The 17472-nt window shown below is 37.2% G+C and overlaps 1 protein-coding gene across 8 annotated transcripts in view; it reads left to right on the forward strand.

Moving 5' to 3' along the window:
- The window catches only part of nrxn3b (neurexin 3b), a 129693-nt gene that overhangs the window by 77364 nt on the left and 34857 nt on the right, over positions 1–17472 (forward strand). For 4 of the 8 annotated variants that reach the window (XR_011979710.1, XM_072679688.1, XM_072679725.1 and 1 more), the window contains 4 exons: positions 281–454; positions 1939–1965; positions 4001–4120; positions 16499–16680. Coding sequence is in view for 7 of the 8 variants with exons in the window: in XM_072679688.1 (XP_072535789.1) it covers positions 281–454; positions 1939–1965; positions 4001–4120; positions 16499–16680 (503 nt within the window). In the remaining variant the exon portion in view is untranslated. The remainder of the gene's footprint in view (positions 1–280; positions 455–1938; positions 1966–4000; positions 4121–16498; positions 16681–17472) is intronic. The other 4 variants (XM_072679707.1, XM_072679733.1, XM_072679716.1 and 1 more) reach the window with 1 other exon arrangement.

The following is a 17472-nucleotide window of genomic DNA, read 5'->3' on the forward strand; positions in this document are numbered from 1 at the left end:
GATGAATACAACTTTTATATATTTCATTCATTGAAGGTTGACGTTATTGGCATTTCAGTGAAACCTAAATGTGTTAGGTTAAGGTGATTTTAAAAATCCATAAATACTCCATTTTAGCATTCTATTTTCTTTATGGTCAAAAAAATTATACATTCAATATTTTGTTGATACATTCAGTATTTTGCAAACTTGATGGAAAAGGAATGTAGCTATGAAAGTAACCATGAACTGTTTCTGTAATGTTAATTGCTTTCGGGTTTGGGTTTCTTTTGCGATTTAGGTGATCTGTTTGTTGCTGGTCTGGGGCCCAACATGTACCAGAACCTGCCCAAACTTGTTGTGTCTCGTGAAGGCTTCCAAGGATGCCTGGCCTCTGTGGACTTAAACGGTCGCCTCCCTGACCTTATCAACGATGCGCTTTTCAACAGCGGTCAGATTGAACATGGATGTGAAGGTGAGCTCTGCTCTGGGCCTCACCTAGTCCCACATATTATGGTTGAGTAATCAGAAATATTAACATAAAAAACAAAGACTAAACAACAAAAAAGAGATTTAAATGAACAATCCAATAGCCTTTCAGAAAAAAATTGCATGAAAACCTAGATCTAAATGCTAGGTGGATAAATAAAAATATGTAAACTAAATTGACAATTACTGAGTGTTTTGCTCAGTAAAAAAAAGCACTAACCATGTTCTCTCTTCTCAAAACTGATTCCTTCCACCAAAACATTACATACATCTATTATCTGCTTATCTTGTACAGAGCATCATATAAACACTATTGAAATTCAAAACACTACCATCAAAAGTGTACATGTATGTTTCTTGCTTCATGCATTACACAGTTAAATGCATGGAAATGTATCCAGTGTATGAAAATAAGTTTCTTTCTTCTCCTTTTGGTGAAGTGTAGGGTCCCAAAATAGCATTTTCAGTACTGGATATGTGTATTTAACACAAATGTGACTTATTTTAACAAACAAACAATGCACATATTTAGAAAGGTTGCAAAAATGCAATGCAATTATACAGATCATTCTGCCTCTGATCCTATTCAGGTAAGAGGACGTCATCCACATCAGGTGCAATGTTTAGAAAGGTTGGCCAAGCAGCGGCCTGAAAAATACCAGGTTGATCCCTACAGGGAACCAGTCTAACAGCTGTAGAAATCACTTGAGACCTCTTTTATACTTTACAAATGATTGAAGTGTTCCACCAATTGAGTCTGCCCAGGTGCAACATTGACTAGATGGTAATCAGGGTGTTGCATTTTAAAGGTCATTGTTTCTAGGAGACCAAAGTGTGCTGAATGATGCAATTTGTGTTTAGAGATTTGCAGAACTGTGATTTAGAATGATATCTGAGTGAAAACAAATGAGATTCTACTTATAGTGTGGTGGTTTGAAATTATATTATTGTTACATTAATCCAGACCACGTTGTGTTTGAATCGTGAATTGTGTGCATAATTCCATATTTCCAAGTTAAATTAGGTGAACTAGTGCTGGATTTTAACAAATGGGAGCATCCAAGAGATATCTGGACCCAAGCTTTGTTCTTCAAACTAGCTCACAAGAAATCAAGTATTTTGTTCAGTGTGGGAAATCCTTGTTAGTTTGTACTGTATTTATGGTTTTAAATCATATTAATATGAAATAGAAACATGCAGATTACTATTTCTACATGATGCTGCTGTACATAATGGCTCTATGACCACTAGATGGCATCACAACTTCAGTAAAATATAACTACCACAAAGGTATAGACCTGTTGTTCAAGAAATATATGTATTTTAAAAATCTATTCACATCAGTGCTGTTCCAAAACACAAGTCTATCTGTTCTTTTCTATCCTTCAGGACACACACAAACACATACACACAATTCTATTCTCATTCTTCTACTAACCTTGCTTTGTCCCTTTCTTTCTGTCCTTTCAGTTGGTTTCACCAAAGCTGACTTGCAAGGTAGTAGGTGTTACACAAAACTGCACAAGACACTGAAATGCATGTAATGCATTGTGGCTTAATTGTCTTCCATGAGGAGCACATTGAAATAAACATAAGAACTTAGAGGTAGACAGAAAGGGAGAATTAAGTAAGTGAAAGAACATTTTATTTAACCATTATTTAGTAAGTAGCAGTCAATAGAATGATTGAATGAGAATTAAAGTCAGTTTTGCGTTTTGCTTACAATTTGCTATTATAAACAATAAAGACTACATAAGGCAATGTACATCAACAACAAAGTAAATCTCTTTTATTAACCATCTGTGTGGATGATGAGAAGAACTTTGAATCAAACTCAAGCCTACATGAGGCCTGCATGTTCTTATGTTCTTGATGTGTTTTCTCTGTGTGTACCTGTTTTTTGTGTGGAAATGTATAAGCTTTCCATGACTCTCTCTCAACATCAAGAAAAAACAAAAAGCAATTGCCATAAAAAGTAACCTCACTCCTGAAAATACCCATTTACCTACCTGAAGGATGTATGTTTAGTTTTTAGAGGCAAAGAATCACATGTGGACAGCTGCAGTTGCACCATGGGGTCTCCAAATGTATCATCAGAGGACACCCCCTCACCAAGTAGTGATTTAAAATGTTTTCCAGAGGGGAGTGTCTGATGATAACGAATCAAGGAAATATGCACATGGAGTTGGCTGAACATCTCTTTGAAGTTTCATCTCAACTAGGTTTTATGGTTCTATGGCATCTTGGACTCTAATACCATTTACACATTTTAGATTTAAAAAAAAATCTACCTGTTTTTGTCAGGATGCTAAACTTGGTAATGGCTTGGTAATAACCTACCATGACTGAGATCCAAACACTCACAAAATGGTTCACTGACCAAAAAAAATCTAGCTTTCAAAATGGATATTCCAGCCTGCTGACCTAAACTGCACTGATGATCTGTGGGGTGAGCTGAAAGTGAGAGCCCATAAGGGAATTATGGAGAGATTTTATACAGAGGAACAGGCTCAGTTCCCATCACTTATGTTTTTCCACTTTCTGCAGCATAATTTGAGAAGACTTTGAGAAGAGTGTTGTCATCTACACAAAGGGAATTAAAGAATATTAACAAAATTACCAAAATAATGCTAATAGTTAAAATGTTAACTTAAAGGTATATTTTAATAATAAGGGTCTGTTTTATGTAGCTTTGGTTGCTCTTATTTATGTAGTGTAATAATCAAGCTGATAAACAACAAAGACCTTTTTTGCTTGTTAACCAAGGAAACCATTAATACTGGAAGGCACTATAAGGCACTATTATGTTTTCTCAAGGCCCTGCCTAAAATGGCCGCACTGAAAAGCAATGCAGTTGCACTTGTTCAAGAAAGAAAGATACATAAAAAGCATTGTCTTTTTCTGTCTTTCTTCCTTTCTCATTTCCCCAAAAACCTGTGCTGATAAGATTAGCTTTTAATATAGAGCACTGTGTTTTTGGTATAATTAAAAAATAAAAATGTTAGAAATGTTGTAAGTATCACTTTTTTTTGGATTACTTTTCCTTGAGTATTAATCATGCTGTTACCGTTCCGTCCTGGAGAAATGTGAGATCATTCAGCTAGCACGGAATGAAAACACATCTGGTTTGAATACTCTGTGAAGTTTCAAATGAGTACATACATTTACATGAATGTGTGCAGTATTGTGATGTAGCATGAGTCATTTCTCTTGTGATTTCACTAATACTTTTTAATTCATTGTTTGTTTAGCGTTTGGAGATGTGCTTGTCCGTTAGCCATCTAATATACTAAAGGCATCGATTAGTGATAATTCCTTTTTCATTTATTTCTTTTGCTCAGACATTGTGACATGTTGTCAATGGGATTGCACTGCTGTTACATACTCTAGTTTGTGAGAGTTTCCTTGCTTGCATGCTAGTGCTCCTGTTGACCACTTTGATATGCACTGGTGCATGGAGAACATTGGTGATGAACATTGGGGTCTGAGTTGTTGCTATAGACTAATGACCCAGTCTTCTTTTTCATGCTAGGACCCAGTACTACATGCCAAGAAGACTCCTGTGCCAACTTTGGAGTGTGCATTCAGCAGTGGGAGAACTTTACTTGTGACTGCTCCATGACCTCTTACTCTGGCACAACATGCAATGACCGTGAGTATGCTGGTTACTGCTGCTATCACTATGCAACACTTTACTGCTGTTTTTACTATGCATAAGAGACATATTAAGGGGCATCTTTAATTCTGCGGCATGATGGAATTGCTATTCAACTAAAACTTCAGTCTAAAAGTCACTTAAATAAATACAAACTAATTTTAGCCCTTAGAAATGTATTATTGGCACCTATAAAAAAGCATGATTTGATTAAATATTGGAAGTGCTCACATATATAAACAGGAAGAATTATAGTACATTACTTGTTTTTAAAACTCTTGTAGCTGATAAACATATTTGGAAACATATATAATGACTTATGTTATTACTCAGTTGTATTTGAATAGCATGGGAAAAGAAAAGCCATAATGCTTAAGGGTTAAATTACAGAAGTAAAGCACATTCCACCCATTTCAAGTGTAGTCAAATTCTTCTTCACAAGGACCTCCATAATTCTGCGTAACATCTTTTTAATAGTGTCCTGTAGTAAGCTATTACCCAGCACGTTTCTGATTACAATGGTATATTTGGATTCACTGCTCACATTGTGCTCATTGTGAACCACCTTGAGTGCCACCTTCGTGCCACCTTATTACTGCACAATATATGGTAATAATAATAATAATAAAATAATTATGCTATTGAGTATTATCACTACCACTCAATACTTCTGAACAGTATTTTAGAACAAAATACCCAGTTGTGACACTAGGTGGTGTTAAAGAATTGACCTAAAGTTAATTTAATCTCTAAACCCTAAACTGGAACACTGAGTCCCGAGAGCATAAAATCAGTTCTCGCCAGACATGTTTTCGTTCTCTTTTTCCTTTCGTTCTAGGAGCACACATCTTATTCTGACAAAAAAGCCAGCTCCTTCAGACTTGATTTGTGAAAAGTGAGAGAGAAAGGCGAGGTAGGAAGCATAGAAAGGGACAGGACAAGACAGGAAAAACAATACAACGTTTTCACAGGATTCCAATGATGCAGGCGAAAGAAAGGCAAAAAACATCTCCTAACCTAGATTCATAGCTGCAGGGAAAACATGTTCTCTGCTGCAGATTGTGCCCAGTGCATTTTTTTGTCCATACTACTAAAATCCTTCCTTTGTGTTGTTGCTGCAGCCAGCAAAAATTGGAAGGTATACAGCACAGTTTATTTATCATACTGTCACACACGACACAATGGAAATACTTAAAAAAGCCTTGTCTTTCACCTCTACCTTAAGGAAACCACTTTAGCTTATTCAACAACCATAAACACATGACACCAGCTAGAATGTTTTTGTTTAATTCCACAATATTGACTTTGCAGTGTTGCATAGGTGTCATGTTTCAGAAAACATCTTTCCTAAAGCATAGCTAGGTTGTTCCTGTGCTTCGTTATCACCTCAGTGCTTTTATCCCAAGGATGTTTGAGCAATAGGCACAGCTGAGAGCACTGACCAGGTCAGTTTTTCAGCTTCCATAATTGAATTAGTCTTTCCCTCATCTTATTATATGTCTGGCTCCTACAAAGGTCACATATTGTGCACAAAGCCAAATTTAAAAAAAAAATCCTCATCATGGTTCAAAACTAGCTATGTACAGATACACCGCTTGCCACCAGGCAAGGCAAGCAAATGCTTGGGGGCCCAGGCAAGTGAGGAGCCCCAGAGGGCTGACAACTTTAGACTACAGCAGTGTCAATGTGCCATCAGTAGAAGATACCGGAACTCTGTTGGGGGGCCCTGGCTTTCTCCGCTCACGGTGTGCGCAGTCTCACAAAGCACACACGGTACGCGTATTGCAATAAAAATTATTTTAAATAGGTTAATAAGCAAGTGTACCACCTGCCATTGGATTTACATGGTGTTCTCAGAATCTGGGACCCATACTCTCGGCCTTTACTCTTTTTATTTTGTTCTCACCTTTGGATTTGAAACCCAAATCACCCAAATATCTGGCTTCAACTCATGAAATCAACTCGCGAAATTATGTAGAAGACAGCATTTTATCAGAATTTTGTGTGTGTGTGTGCACAGTAAACATACTAAAACTACTTAATGAACTCACTATAGGCTGTATTAACAACCTCAGGGGGTACTATACACCACTAGATGGAACAAAATGTAACTTGCACAACGGTCTGTTCAAATTAAATGAAAAAAACCTGGCTTAGTCTTGTTTTTTTCCCTGTTGTACCAAACTGTGAGGTCAAAATCGTGGTGCAAACTGTGGCTTTTGTGTACTGTAACAGTGGTGAATGAAGCATATGATAATGTTAAAATACAATCCTAAATAACTAAATGTTGCTAGTCTAGCCTTAACTGTGAGAGAGACACTTGAAAAGCACAGTGATTAGCTGAATGCTAAATTACTAAATTAAGAAGCAAAAATTTGGACTAATGTGACGTTAGTCTAAATGTATAGGTGGCTTAAGCAAATATGCTTAATTCTCTGTATTAGAACTATTACATTGTTACTATCAAATGAAATGTATATAAACAATGGTGATGAACGCTGGTTGGAGGGCCCCAACAGACTCTAGAATCACAACTGGCTATGTATCATAGAATTCTTAAACTGGAAACTGCTCTATAGTCTGGAACTTTCCTCTGATGCGGCTCCTTACACATTTTCTATTATTTCCACCTGTGTTTTGTGATTTATAATTGCAGGAAGTTTCCATACAATATAAATATCATGGCAATATTGGGTGCTTACAGAAAGAGGGCTTGTTGGATTGACCAACATACAGTACACCAATGTGCTCACAATAACACACTACAATAATGTGCTCAGTGCAAATTAGTAAAGGATGAAATGTTTTAATTAATAATAATATTTTGTTGTCCCATTTCAGTTCTGCAATGTTTTCAGCCTTCTTAGCTATGTTTCCCATTTCTTGCTCTTATTGATTTCTTCCTGCTCTCTAGTTTCCTAATGTTTTATTGTCAGTTTCCTCAGAGTGCCATTACAGATGTTCCAATGATTACTCTGCCTGTGTCTAGAGTTCCACTCCTTTTTAGGATGGGATCTCATTAGATTAGTATACATGTATTGTTAGTATACACTTACAAATAAATGACATTGACAATTAAAACTCATTTTTATGGAGTTTTAATCACATTCTCACCTTGTTAAAATAGATGTTCAATTTTTAAAAAAATATTTGTACTTTACCTATTTCTATTCACAGTCTAGGTCTATGGTGACTTGAGAGTGAGAGAGAGAAATAATTGAATCAGTTACAATACGGAATCTTAGAATGCTCTGAGCATCCATATGCACCCCAGAGACAGATGACCTAAATGCACCAAGCAGACGTTTTTCTTCAAAATGCTTTCAGCTGTGTGATGTTTGAGGGGGTTCTTGTGTGCACAACCTGTTTCAAATCACCCCGCAGCATCTCGATGGGATTAAGATCCAGGCTTTGTCTTGGCCATTCCAGAACTCTCCATTTCTTTTCTTTGAGCCATTCTTTGTTGGATTTACTGGAATATTTTGTTATTTTGCATGGTCTAGCTGCACTTCAGTTTCAGTTTTTGGACAGATGGTCTCACAATTACCTTCAAAACAAAATACAAAAAATGTATAATTAATAATTAATTCTGTAATGAGAACTTATCAGGCCCTGCTACAGAAAAGCAACCCCAAACCATGACATTTCCACCACTGTGCTTAACAGCTGTGCCCAAAAACAAATCTAATTTGGATTTATAGGCCCAAGGCCCAAGGATGTTTTTTAATTGGTTTGGGTTTTTTTTCTTGCAGACCGCCCATGAAAGTCTTATTGAGTGTGAACTTGTAATAGCAATGATGGTGAACAATTAAGGGTGGAGAGGACAACGGGACGTAAAAAGAGAAAGAAAGAACTGGAAGGCTAGAGGATACGAAAAGCAGCAAGATTCTCGGCAGCAAGCCGACACCAGCTTGTGAGGTCTATTAAGCCAAAATAAAAACCTTTGGATATCAGATGCCCAGTAATGGTAAATAAAGCTAGAAAGGCCCAGTCCGCCTACCTCACAACCTCTTTGGAGAGCTTATTAACTCTCATCCATGAAGTGCTACAGATTTTCATTACAACCAAGCAATCTGACCTCATTGATAAATTCTGAGATGTTTGTAGATAAAATTGTTATCTACAAACAGAACAGTTACAGATCAGATTCACAGATTTTCAGTAATCAAAATGTGACAAGTTTAGACTTTCAGCTTCAAATCATGAGGTTTTTGGGCATATTAATGGGATAAAAGGTCTGGAGTTTATTTAAGTGTTGAATTTGCATTTGGTAGCTGTTCACAGGAACTGTCAATATGCTTAATATTAAAAGAACTGACAATGCATTAATGCATTAACAAATTAATCAGAGAGATAGCAAAAACAAACCCCCCCCCCAAATAAAAAACTACTTTAATAAATTTAGTCAAAAACTGTAAAAAATCAAGTGACACCTTCACACATTTAAACACAAAGGGTTTACCTCAAGATGCAAAGCACCGGTAAGACTGAGTAGACATTGCCAATATAACATTGATTGATCTTGAAAGAGTTTGTAAGTTTGCAATCCAGACGAGTCATCTAACATTCTTCATAAATGAGTCTCTAACAAGCTTTCAATTAAATTGAAATAAAAAACTTTACTCCTTTTAAAGTCAACATGATTGTTTCATATGCCTCTTACCACGAAAGAAGTGTGCAGTTTAAAATGCAGAAAACAAACACAGCAGATGTATGTTGGACCACGGAGGTGACAAGAATGTGTTTAATAGAAAAGCTGCTTTTTTGCAGAGAGATGTCCAGAAAAGGAGAGATGGAGAAATTTTTATAATGAAACTTATGTGACAAGGAATGTGGCAGGAAATGACATCATTATCCAAAGCGTTTTTATCGCAAAAAGTTTAAATGAAGTGCTGGGCAGCATTTTCATGGAAAACCAAGGAAAAGGTAGCTATTTTGATGGGAGACAATAAAAATGTTGTCAATGGTTTCTTAATGGTCAGAACCCCAGCATTGCAGAGCAGGTAGTAATTGAGTCTGGGCACTGCAGTGACACTGATATGGTGGTGGTGTGTTAGTGTGTGTTGCACTGGTACAAGTGGATCAGACACAGCAGTTTCATGGCAAACACTTGTCATGTGTGTCTATACAACATTTTTTCTAGCATTGTTAACACCAGGTGTTCTTATTGTATTTTTGTAATTGTAAACACAAAACTCTTTCTTTTGTTTTGTTATTTGCTTCATTAGAACCTTCTTCAAGTACTTCTCTGTAGTATCTCATCTTTTAGCTTTGCCGGTTGTGGTCTTGGGATAATCTCAACATGATGCCCACACCTAGAGAGAGTATCAACAGTCATCTTTTAAATTTAGCAGCTTCTTGCCTCTCTATAGCAAAGTTGTTTGCATTGAGGCATGATTCACACTAAATAATCCATTTTAAGAAACAGATTTATTATAAACCAGGCTTTTTGTGCATAGATGATTACATGTGTGTATGATTTTTGTGTGAAGATGATTACAAGGAGATGGCATAACTGCTGCCTTATACTTGTTGTACTCCAGTAAGTCATAAAATATGAATAACCCTTACTGCATTTTACAATGCATTCCAAATTAGAGTATGCTGATGAACAACAACTGTGCTTCATGTTTTTGAAATTGTATTCAACCCATAATTTTTAGAGGAGGCAGTGTTATCACTCCATTAGAAATCTCTGTCAGCAAATTAATCATATGCAGTTCACTGTAGAAATGATGGATTCTAGTCTAGTCTAGTACTGTTTTCTCACTAGTAGGCCTCTGCTGTTTCTGGCAGCTGGGATGCATGTAATTGTTCATGTCCAAAGCAGAAGCCTGAATATTCTGACTCAGTATTGCACTAGGTTGCTGACCGGGTTAACAGAGGCAGCTCTATTGAACCTGTCAACTTACCATTACCGCCTGACTGCTTGAATCAGTGACCTATGACCAAATAAGAAAAATAGACCCACACAGAAAAATGGACTAACAAACTTTCTATTTAATTCCACACTGGCACAGCCTAAATAAATAAGTGTTTTATCTATAACGAACAGGTTAATTTGCTGCTCGTTTCGTGCATTATTCTACTTTATAGGGGGAAACTTTTTGCAGTTAAACATAACGAACAATTAAGAATCAAATAAGAGTACAGTGCAACAGCGAACAATCAAATATAATACAAATTCAGATCTAATTGACAGTTTTTGTGGGTGTTTGATACACATGCTAACAAAGCATTTTACAAATGTAAATGTGTGCAAGTTGTTGTGAGCGGTATCCACTGTGAATCATTTGTGGAAGTTGGATTTGAATATGATTTTGAAGTAGATTTTTTTTAATGCTCAAAACTATTTCCCAAATTCCATAAGTAAACACTTTGCCAAATGATTTGATGTAAAAACTGTGTGGATTAAGCATGAATTATGGATATGAGATGCTGTGTTGTTGGTAGGTAGTTTCTATTGTAATCCATGGTGTTCCTACCACTATGTGTGATCAAAAAGCTGTATACAAGCCCACACCACACAATGAAGCAGAACAATCAGGAGTTGGAGCACTGTTGATATCTCAAAAAGTGTGGTGCGATATACATGGGGAAAATCAGATGTGATAAAAAAGTAATTATAATAAGAGTAATATGAATTAATTAAACATATAGTTGCACATTATTTAAAAAGAACAATGGTGTGATTGCCTGTTGGTGTAGCGAGTTTGGTTCCCTCTCAGTGGGAGAGGGACACAGTGATTGTGGAGACTTCACGGCTACAACGCAAGTCTTTGTCTTTTGGCAACCTTTTGGACCCCATGCTAGTACATAATATCAAGGGACTTTTGGCAGAACTGGACCCCACTTCCCATGCTGATTGTTGTGGATGCCAGTCGCTCTAGCTTTCAAATGTCTGCTGAAACCTGAATGATCAACTTATGTATAAAACAGCCAAATGATGCGGCATACTTAACTATTTTAGTTCTAAAATGGACTAATAGGCTTCCTTAGAAAAAGAAGCTACATATACCTGTGAAACTGGCATATAAGAGTACAATAAGAGCAGAAAAAACCTGTTGCAGCGGCCCTTAAGGCCTATCATGCTTGTGTTGTGTGACTAAAAGAAGTTGATCTTCATGTTGTAGTGGAAGATAAGAATAAGAAAGAGAAGAGAAACCTCAGCTGCAAGTACAATTAAAACTAATGGAACAAGTTCTTTATCCAGAACGGCCTTCAACACACAATGACAATTTTATTTATGGATATGGAGGGAACTAATCAGTAGTGAAAGGAAAAGTGGTTGTTATTTGAACTGAAGTGTTTTAGAGACCTGAGAGAATGATCTCATTTTAAAAATGATTGATGCCAACTACACGTGGCAACCCTACAGGCAACATTTGCCTTGTGACATTATCATGCTGAAAATAGACATTAAATGATAAGTAAATTGTGGCTATGAATAAATAAACATATGTTCATATGATTTGCAATCCGGCTTTTTTATCCAGTGTTCCAATGCATATGACTTCTTGATTGATGATACAAATGATGCAGAATTGTTTCTGTCTATTTTGTCTTACATTTGTTAGCTAATTTGCTTAATACTTTTTTATATTTAACTTTGTTTATTAATACACTGGATCATTTGCTCTGTTAGTTTGTAACCATTTCTGTCAATAACTATCTATCACAAAAATACATTCCATACGGAAATACAGAATAAATATCTGCATCTAGAATGAAAATCTTGCGTATCTGATGACGATGATGATCATTTAAGATGATTCTCTTCTTATTTCATTCTTACAATCTTGTGAGTGGACCCATCCTTCTTGTGGCTGTTAAGTGTTTTACATTTTGCTATCTTTCCCATGCTCTCTTTTGCTCTCTCTCCCTTTTTGCTCTGAACTCTCCCTCTCTCTCTTTCAGATTCTGTCTCTCCTCCCCCTGATTAAAAGCTGCTCACTCCTCTGCAGTGGCAGCAAGTCTTTCTGATTTGCTCTGTGGTGGAGGTGGATTTGCATAGGGCTGGATCACTTCTGAAAAACTCCCCTTTTCTGTCCCATCAGTTTCACTTATTTTCACCTGAGTTAGATTAATTCCCCTATTCTTTTTCTGTTTCTCTCTCCAGTTATTCGGTCCATCAATATCATTCTCCTGCATGCTCTCTCTGTCTCTCTGTCTCTGTCACTCTCTCTCACTCTCTCTTTCTCTCTCTAAAACCCTTTCACAAATAAGATGGAGCAATGGAGGGAGTATTGTATGTATTCTTCTGGCTCATTATCATTTGGCACAGAGTCATCGTTGGACAGATACAGAGCATGCTTGACAAGTGTTGTTCTTCCTCAGCTAAAGAGAGGAAAACATAATTGCTTGCAGCATGTAAGTCTGCTTGTTGGAGACACAGGGATTAGTGGCACCAGGTTAGCAGTTAGCATGCTTTTGCATTTCTTTACTCTCACTCTTCCAGAGGTAAGACAGGGCTCCTGGGGATAACCGGTTTCTACATTTCAGCCTCTCAATAACTGCTGCTGCCTTCCATCAGGATACTGTAATAATTATTTACACCCTCCACATAACTTAATTTACTCTTTAAGAAATGTATTACCTTTCAACTGAGAAAAATCATCCATGCAGGATTTCAATTGTGTTTTGGATCAAGTGGGTGATTTTTTTGTATGATGAGATTGTAGCAGCCTTTGACTTCAGCTAGACTGAATGCCTGGCTCCTGCTGCCTGTTTTCAGTTTGGCCTCTTTGGAAAGACGCCCATGATGCGACCCAGCGCACAATCCCTTTTCTGCTTAGGGTTCGACCACATACTAACCCTGGTCATGGTGTGTCTTCTCAGCTCTGTGTGAGGCTCCGACCCTGACAACTTTCTTCCTCCACCTTTTCCCACGTTGAGAACCAGTGTCTGCAGCACTACCACCACCAAGGTGGAGGCAGACACATCAACCACATGTCTATATTTATCTTTTTCCTCACAAATTGAGAACTATGTGGGTTCATACCCGGACAAATGTTTTTACATCTTTTTACTAATTACTAAGTATGTAAAGCTGCTTTGTGATAACAGTTGTAAAAAGCGCTATACAAATAAATTTGACTTGACTCGACTTGACATCTATGATATAATGAGTGAGCAAGACAGAAAACAGTTTGAGTGGTACAACACAGTATCAACACAGGTGGTGTGTTTGACTTTAAAAAGGAGTTGTATTGTAACAATGTTCTTTAACTACAAGAGGCTTTTATTAAGTATCGTCACAAATTTATTTTCACACACTAGCACTGACACAATGCACACATTAACCAACACAAGACATTCTCAAATGTGTCTAATGAATGGCTTGAGTATGCTAAAAGTACAGGAGAAGCACCACACCCTAACTCAAGTAAGTTTGGTGTATATTATGTGGATGGGTATTATGAGAAAGATGGTGTGAGAAAAGCTTGCATTACGACCATGAATGTCATTCCACCCCAGACAGGTTCATTCAGTGTCATAGATTCTGCATGGTAAATTGCAAAAACAATTTGATGCCAAGGTAGATACTTGTTCAAGCATATGGTCAAGATGTAGAAGTAATGTGAGAATGTCAGTGGGCAAATGCTAAGAGGGATGGGTGTGGCTGCATTCATGTGTAGCTACACAGCTCCTAACAGGCTCAAACCAAGAGATGTGTGCAAATTGTATTACAAAGCAAAGGAGAGTAAAAAAGTAGTTTGTACCAATTCTGTCAGCCCCAGAAGAAATACCCTAATTTTTTTTCAAAGATTTTCAACCACTTGAAGAATACTATGTTCTAGTCAAGGTGAATGTACATCCACCAAGCAAACTCCTACATCCTTTTTACCATGCTGCTGTAATGTTTACAGTGTGGTGTGGGGTTTGGACTCAAGTGCAATCAAAATTTGTTTTATTATGAGTAAATGAAACCACTCCTCTTGTGGTGTGTGCTTGGTAACTGTTGGGCTTGAACTCCCAACCCTGGTAATGGGAGCCCAGTGTATTTCCACTGTGCCACCATGGCTGTGAGGGGTAGCAGTATAAACACTGATCATAAGCAACACAGAAAATGGCGGGAAAACAATCAAAGGAAAAAACAGGAGTGATGTTTACTCAAACTAAAGACAACAACTCAAATGCTTTTCACTTTTCTGTTCACAACTTTTCTCTTTTCTGTTCGCAACTTAAACCCACTGTTACCGTTCGCCCCTCTACAAAGGAGCGACGGGGAAGTGTGTTTGGCTGGGTGTATTATATCATGTATTGATTACCGCTGGGAATTCTGGGGCTTGGAGTTCTTTGCTCCAACCCCACCAGCTTTCCTACTTTGCTGGCCGACCCCCTGCTGGCGGAAGACGGTACATGCTGCCTGCTCACAGTAATGGCAAGTCAATGGCAAGTTAATCCCACTCTGTTATACTTGTGCTGAGCAGGAAAAGCAACTCCAAATGTGAATGCATAGTAAAGGCGAAAGATCCATCATAGGGGCTTGAGTTAGTATCGAATTGATGAAGGCTGTTGAGAAGGGGTATGTAGTAAACATCTATGAGGTTTGGCTCAGTTCAGAGATGTTATTCTGCAAATATGTAAAGACTTTTTTTTGCAATACAAGCAGGAGGACAGCAGTTACGCAGCACACACAGTCACAGAGGAAGAGAGGGCAGAATACATGAGATATTTTTTTGAAAAGAAATAGGTTCAGACAAGATATGTCTTAAACAAGCACTCCGGTATATTGACAAATTGTTTTCAATGAGGGAGACTTGCCAGTGACAGACGAGATTGGTGGTGATGTATGTGGCATTCTTTTCATATGTAATAAGTGGACCATCAGATTCTGAAAAAAAAAACATTCTTTTGTAAAACAGTTGATTACATGTGCTAATGAGTTGGTTTCAAAGAAAACAGAAAACATAGTATACATTTATGACTGTTGGCAACCCCTTTGATGACATTAATATTTCTTGTTGAAGGGATACCAACAATGCTAAATGATGTCACACTACCGCTTCATTCAGTAATTTGTTTATTGTTTATAATGTTATAAAATATACTACTAATAATGCTGAGGTGGACAACGTATTATACATTGCCATGTAGCTAACAGGCTATGTCTGTGTGTTACAATAATTTGATTTTTGATTTTAACTCAGCTTATTTGGACTGTTCAAAATATTTGTTCCACACACTGGTGTGCATGGCAGGCTTGCAAAGACAAAGCCACTGCTCTCCAAACATAGTCTGCAGTTTGCTAAAGACCACATGGACAAGCCATAAGGCTACTGGAACAATGTTTTGTGGACAGATGACACCAAAATAGATCTTGGTTGTAATGCGAAGTGTTCTGTTCGGACAAAGGAAAATAAGTGCAATCCAGCATAAAAAAACTTATTCCCTCTGTGAATGGTGGTGGAAGTATCATGGTTTGTGCTGATTTTGCTGCATAGGGGTCTGAAAGGCTTGCCTTCATCATTGATTAAACAATAAATTCTGAATTACACCAGCAAATAAATAAATAAATGTCAGGGCATTTGTCAGTGAGTTGAATCTCAAGAGCAATGGTCATGCAGCAAGAAAAAAAACCCTATGCACACAAGTTGTTCTGCTCAAGAATGGTTAAAGAAAAACGTAAATGTTATAGAGTGGTCAATTCAAAGTCCTGACCTTAATCCAATGGTAATGTTGTGGAAGGGCCTGAAGCAGGCAGTTCATAGGAAGAAACCCACCAACATAACGGAGTTGTTTTGTACAGAGGAATGGGCTACAATTACTCAAGCCTATGTACAGGACGAATTAACCAGTTTAGGGTTCACATACAAAGGTTCACATACTTTTGGACAATATTGGACCACGTTCCTCAATAAATAACAAGTTTAACATTTTTGTCTGATTTGATTGATTTGGCTATCCTTATTTCTCTTTTAAAATTATTATTATTGTTATTATTATTATTATTGTTGTTGTTGTTGTTGTTGTTGTTGTTGAATAAGCTTCACACATTAATGAATTCAGATGTTTTAAAACCAGTGACCCTAAGACTTCAGTTAACTGCTTTTTTCCTTGAAAGAACTCTGTTTAATTATGGAAGTCAGGACTTAAAGTCTAAAATAAACCTTCTCTAAATAGAGGATTTGGTGATTTAATATACAAGTTTTATATCTTAAATGCTGCACTAGAGCATCTAATATTGTGAAAAAAGTACTAGGAGTCTGTCTCTCAAATCATTTGTTATATTATTCTTATTGTTCCACCGCAAAACTAACGTAGTACGTAGTATTCTGAAGAAACAAACTTCTGACAATATGGCATATGAATGAGAGTAAATGATAGTGTGCGCTAATTGTTTAACCTTTTGCTATCTGCCCTTTTTTTCAGCGGGAGCTACATATATATTTGGAAAAGGTGGAGGACTGATCACATACACATGGCCCAGCAATGAACGACCAAGTACAAGAACAGATCGACTGGCTGTAGGCTTCAGCACCACTATCAAAGATGGAATTCTGGTTCGCATTGATAGTGCTCCTCGACTAGGCGACTACATCATGCTGCACATTGTGAGTTTCATAATAAATTCATGCTGATTAATGCTTCCTTGAGCTTATGCCATATGATGCCATATGAATAAGAACATATGAGAGGATGAGGGGGAAAAAACAACCTACTGTATAACCTACAAGCTTACAGAATGGAAATGGAAGGCTTGTTGTTTTTCTTTTACTAAGGTAGATAATCATAAGAGCATAAATATAATCAAATCACATTTGTCACGCCACAATACTTGGTTATAAGGTAAGTGTACAGTGCAGTTTCCCTACCAGGTGGTGATACAGCCAATCAAAATTCTCTCCACAATGAATGTGTAGAAAGTCATAAGGATGTCTGGATCAATACCAAACCTCCTCAGCTGTCTAAAGTAGAAAGTAAAGGCATTGCTGTGTCCATTTTGTCTTTCCGTGTGGTGTTTTGTCCATATTCCTCTGTGATGTGAACGCCGAAGAGTTGTCCTAGTCTAACATGGACTTCCGCTCCTCTGCCTCTTTTTTTGGCGCCTATGGTGGATTCGCAACCGGTTGGCCATATAGCAGCATTACTAAAATGCTCTGTCCACAAGAGAATGCAAAATTCGCCCTAAAATGCTTACGTGAGCATTACAAAAAATTCTAATCTGTATATATACATTGTTTTTAGGCTATACAAAGATATTTACATATTTCGTTAGCTTACAGCTTCTACAGTGAACAGTGGCAACATGTTTTGCCAAGATGCTTTAATTCTAATTTAATTTCACAGGTGCCTAAAACAATACTCTAGGTTACATAAGCCCAGTGTTGGAAGGGTTACTTAAA

The sequence above is a fragment of the Salminus brasiliensis genome, chromosome 1, assembly GCF_030463535.1.
Source record: "Salminus brasiliensis chromosome 1, fSalBra1.hap2, whole genome shotgun sequence".
In the NCBI taxonomy this organism is placed as follows: Eukaryota; Metazoa; Chordata; class Actinopteri; order Characiformes; family Bryconidae; genus Salminus; species Salminus brasiliensis.